The 4,488-nt window shown below is 49.7% G+C and overlaps 1 protein-coding gene across 1 annotated transcript; it reads right to left on the minus strand.

Moving 5' to 3' along the window:
• Positions 1-2,019: 2,019 nt before the first annotated feature.
• Positions 2,020-4,217, minus strand: LOC144163865 (uncharacterized). The gene is made up of 2 exons (XM_077694543.1): positions 3,860-4,217; positions 2,020-2,078 (listed from the first exon to the last, which is right to left on the minus strand). Exons 1-2 carry the CDS (start codon positions 4,215-4,217, stop codon positions 2,020-2,022), a joined length of 417 nt encoding a protein of 138 aa, XP_077550669.1.
• Between the last annotated feature and the right edge of the window lie 271 nt (positions 4,218-4,488).

The following is a 4,488-nucleotide window of genomic DNA, read 5'->3' on the forward strand; positions in this document are numbered from 1 at the left end:
GTTCGAATGGCCCTGGTCACCAGGCCACGCTGGTTTTCCAGGACATCGCTACTCAGCAGGACCTCCCACTGCTCCTGTGTCGGTGCGATGACTTCAGGTAGTTCGGTGACGCCTTTACACTCCCACACCATGTGGTACAGGGTGTTGGGCGTCCCAGAGCAGAAGTTGCAGTTGTAGCTGAAGTGCGTGGGGTGTATTTTGGACAGCTGTGTGGCGTGCGGAAATGAATTTGTCTGCAGTCTCCGGAATTGTGTGGCATCTTCTTTGGTTAGCTTCGGGTGGGGTGGCGGGTATCGTCTTCTTGATAACCGGTAGTGCTCGAATATGTCTCTGCTGCACTTGGGGATGGACGGGTGGTGGTCGGCAGAGTGGTGAGTGCCTATTAGGGTTGAAGCCCGGTGTGAGTGGCCTCGGGCTGCGGTATCTGCCGCTTCATTACCCTCTAAGGACTCGTGACCTGGTGTCCAAATGACATAAATGTCCAGTGGAGTTTTTCGTGCTTTTGAAGTCTTATGTAGTATATCAAGTGCCATCGCTGAGATACGGCCCTTTTGAAAATTACGGCAGGCCGCTTGCGAGTCGGTGATAATAAATTAAAGATTTTATTTTTTCTATTTATTCTCCCATTCGAATACGACCTAGCTAACAGTGCAGATAAGTTGATTATTCGTGAGTAATACAAATATAATAGTGCAGAGTGAGTAGTACTCATGAGTGCAGAATGAGTAGTACTCGTGAGTGTGGAATGAGTAGTACTCATGAGTACAGAATATGGTGTACTCATGACTACAGATTGAGTACTCATGAGTACAAAATTAGTACTCATGAGTACAGAGTGAGTACTCATGAGAACAGAGTGAGTACTCTTGAGTACAGATTCAGTACTCATGAGTACAGATTGAGCACGAATACTCGTGAGGACAAATGAGTTTGAGTACAAGTGAGCATGATTACAAATGAGTATTTGATGAGTGAGTACGAGTGATTTCGTGAACAGACGAGCTTTTTGAGTCTGAGTTTGATTGAGTACAGCGTGAATGAAAAAAAGTGTAATTGAGTTTGAGTGAGTTCTTTCTGTTTTGACGACCTATGAGACTATACTCGTAGTTTCAGATTTAGGAACCAAAGAATCCATTACGAGGATTCTTCGCGTTCAACCATCGTCGTCGTTAGATACAGGGGCGCATAATCTTGGTTTTTCTGCGCAGCCATTCCACTCGCAACCGAACTGCTCTATCGCAGCGGCACGCTACCGTTTAAAAACGGCGGCCTCCCTTATGACATTGTTCGCCAACTACGAGCACTCATATCTGATAGGACAATGGGAAAATGATCACGCCTGCATAAAATGCGCCGGTTTGTTACCTTTCAGTATATTCGACCCCGTACTTCAAAATTTTACTACGTTTTATTAAAAAAAACTATTGTAATATATCGAATAAAATTCCAAAGTTAGTTTACGATGGTGCAATCCAAGGAATCGCAGGGTAGTGTGATAGAAAATCGTGTACCCTTCGAAAGTGCTAGTAAACGTCGGAAGGCGGCAGCCCCGTACTCTGAGAACTTGTGTATATGTTCGCACATGATTTCAAAGTTGTATTGCTCACCTTTTAATCTTGTGTGGTAAAAGTATCAGCCTGATAAGGAGATCAGCTTGAGGTTCCATTAAAAGCTAAAATCCCATTTGGGTGTCTTATCCTTTGTAATACTCGGTAAGACAGAAACGCGCGCTGTAATAAGCCAAACTGCATCACTGTAAAGAATACTGTTGCGTCCGCACAGCCGTGGATGGCTGCCGACGATTTATTACAACTCAAGAGGTTGGAACATAGGCAGTAGTCCGGGTCCGGGTGTTGGAGACAGCACTGGCCAGTGTTCGACGCGTGAGGCGCGCTCGTGCCACAGGACCCAGTACCTCTCTCGCGCGCACATCATCGTTGTCGTCTTCTGGCGACATATCAATTCTTCCCCCCTTAGAGAAAACAGTAAACAACGTCTCCATAGCGATCTGGAGGCCGCCTAGCCTCGGCTGGTCACAGTTGCCGGGTGGTCCCTGCTTGAGACGTTGAGGTCGATGGCTGGGAGGAAACATCTGGAGTATCCAGCGAGTCCGGTAACAGTGGAACAGCAGAACTCGACGGCATCTCTTGCGCTGTGTCAGCGAAATCGTCTGCTGTGCTCCAGTCCGTGGGCGTCCTGCTCTGGCTCGCTTTCCTGATGTGGTTCAGATGACGGCGAACCTTTCCAAGGGCGCTTTTTACCACCCAGGATCGTGGTCCGACGCGGCGCAGAATTTCGCCTTCAATCCAATCTGGCTTTCTTAAGAACTGTCGTATGAGCACCCTTTCCCCTTCTTCGAAACGACGTGATTGTTTCAGCGTCGGCTGGTGATCAGAGGTCTGCGTTTCCTTCTCTGGCTTGAGCAGATCGAGGGGACATAAAAGTTCGCGGCCAAACATCGCTCTCGCTGGTGTCATTCCTGTGGCTGTGTGCACCGTCGTGTGCTGCCGATACAGGAACCTTGCAAGTCTGCACTGTATGGAGTAGTGTTTATCCATTAAGAGGGCTCTCTTCAGTTCTGCCACGTATCGTTCTGCTTGCCCGTTTGTTGCAGGGTGATACGCTGGTGACGCCATAGCTTGTATGCCATTTGATGCGTAGAACTGCTTTATCTCGGTTGAAATAAAGGCTCTTCCGTTGTCCGAGACGACTTTTCGGGGAATGCCGAACGTAGCGAAGAGGCTCCGGAGTACGTCAATGACAACCGCGGATGTTGTCTGGGTGACGTGACGGACTTCTACCCACTTGGTGTACGCGTCCACAACAACCAAGTAGGTGCGCCCGAGTAGTGGTCCCGCGAAGTCAACATGCAGGGTGTGCCATGGTGTCTGGGGACGGTCCCATGTGGGAATCGGAGCTTTGGGTATGCTCTTCTGCATTGATTGGCATTCAGAGCACTGTCTCACTGTATCTTCAATCATCTTGTCGATTCCGGTTATCTTTATTCCCAAATGAGGAAACCAGTTTCTTCCGAGGAGGTTACATCCTGATCCCTTGATTACCACAAGTGGTAATGTAAAAGTCTTGCCCTGACGCGTTACTTCTACCGTTGCACAGCCGAGCACTGGAAAAGACTGGCCTGACCATGTGCGTAGGAGAATGTTGTTCGCCTGGAGCCGAGGTGGGCCATTCGTCCACATGGATCTGAACGTTGTCTCACTGATAAGAGTACAGGCTGCACCTGAGTCGACTTCGAAGGTCAACGATTTGCCATGTACGCGTAGCTGCATCATGACCTTCTGGGTGCTCGATGTGTCCATTAAGGTGTTGAGCTCATAAAGCGCCTTGCTTGGCGACTCTTGAGAAGTCGTGTCCTGGGCTGAGGCTGTTGTCGAAATTCCTTCACATGGATATTCGATGCTGTTGTTCCCCTTCGTTCTTGCCTCTTTCCGCTTTTTGATACATGCTTTTTCGATGTGTCCGCGTTTCTTGCAGTAGTTGCAGGAAGCTGTCTGGAACTTGCAAGTGTCCGGACTATGTTGTGCGTCACAACGCCAACAACGTTGGTTCTTCTTCTCGGCGTAGCTGCTGGAGCGGCCTGTCTTTCCCGTATTGCATGTACTTGTACTGGCTTTGTGGATCTCTCTCCATTCCGCCTTCACGTTTTTCTGGTCTTCAACGGCGTTTTCAGCTCTCAATGCGAAATCAAAAGCTTTCTTGAACGTCAAGTCCTTTTCTGCAAATAACCGTTGTTGGACCTGCTCATTCCGAAGACCACAGACAAAACGATCTCGCAACATTACGTCCAGTGGTAGCATAGACGGATTCGCAGCCATATCTGTGCTGGTGCCAAAATTACAATCCGCTGCTAGTTTCTTGAGCGCTGCCACGTAATCACTGACCGTTTCGTCGTGCCTTTGGTCCCGTCGTTGGAAGCGGGCCCTGCAGAAGACTTCAGAAGGTTGCGGATCAAAGTGAGCCTTGAGCACCTCAACGATGTCATCGTAGTCCACTTCGCTGGGCTGCTTGGGTTGAACGAGGGCGCAGACGATGTCGTAAGTCTGTTCCCCGCACAGCGTTAGCAGGTGAGCTTGTTTCTTGGAAGCGTCCTTGATGTCGTTAGCTTCGAAGAAGAATTGAAGCCTTCCATACCAGGATCTCCAGGAGCCGGAGCTGCCGCTGAATTCGGGTAGCCGACCGAAGTCGCACGTCGCCATGTCGTTCCGTTTCTTGACGTCGGTGACCTGCCGGTGAAGTGCCGGTGAGTCCGCAGTCTTCCTCGTCGCCAAATTGTTGCGTCCGCACAGCCGTGGATGGCTGCCGACGATTTATTACAACTCAAGAGGTTGGAACATAGGCAGTAGTCCGGGTGTTGGAGACAGCACTGGCCAGTGTTCGACGCGTGAGGCGCGCTCGTGCCACAGGACCCAGTACCTCTCTCGCGCGCACATCATCGTTGTCGTCTTCTGGCGACATATCAAATACGTT

Source organism: Haemaphysalis longicornis, unplaced genomic scaffold (assembly GCF_048455015.1).
Source record: "Haemaphysalis longicornis isolate Haplotype H1 unplaced genomic scaffold, Haemaphysalis longicornis Haplotype H1 scaffold_13, whole genome shotgun sequence".
Lineage (NCBI taxonomy): Eukaryota > Metazoa > Arthropoda > Arachnida > Ixodida > Ixodidae > Haemaphysalis > Haemaphysalis longicornis.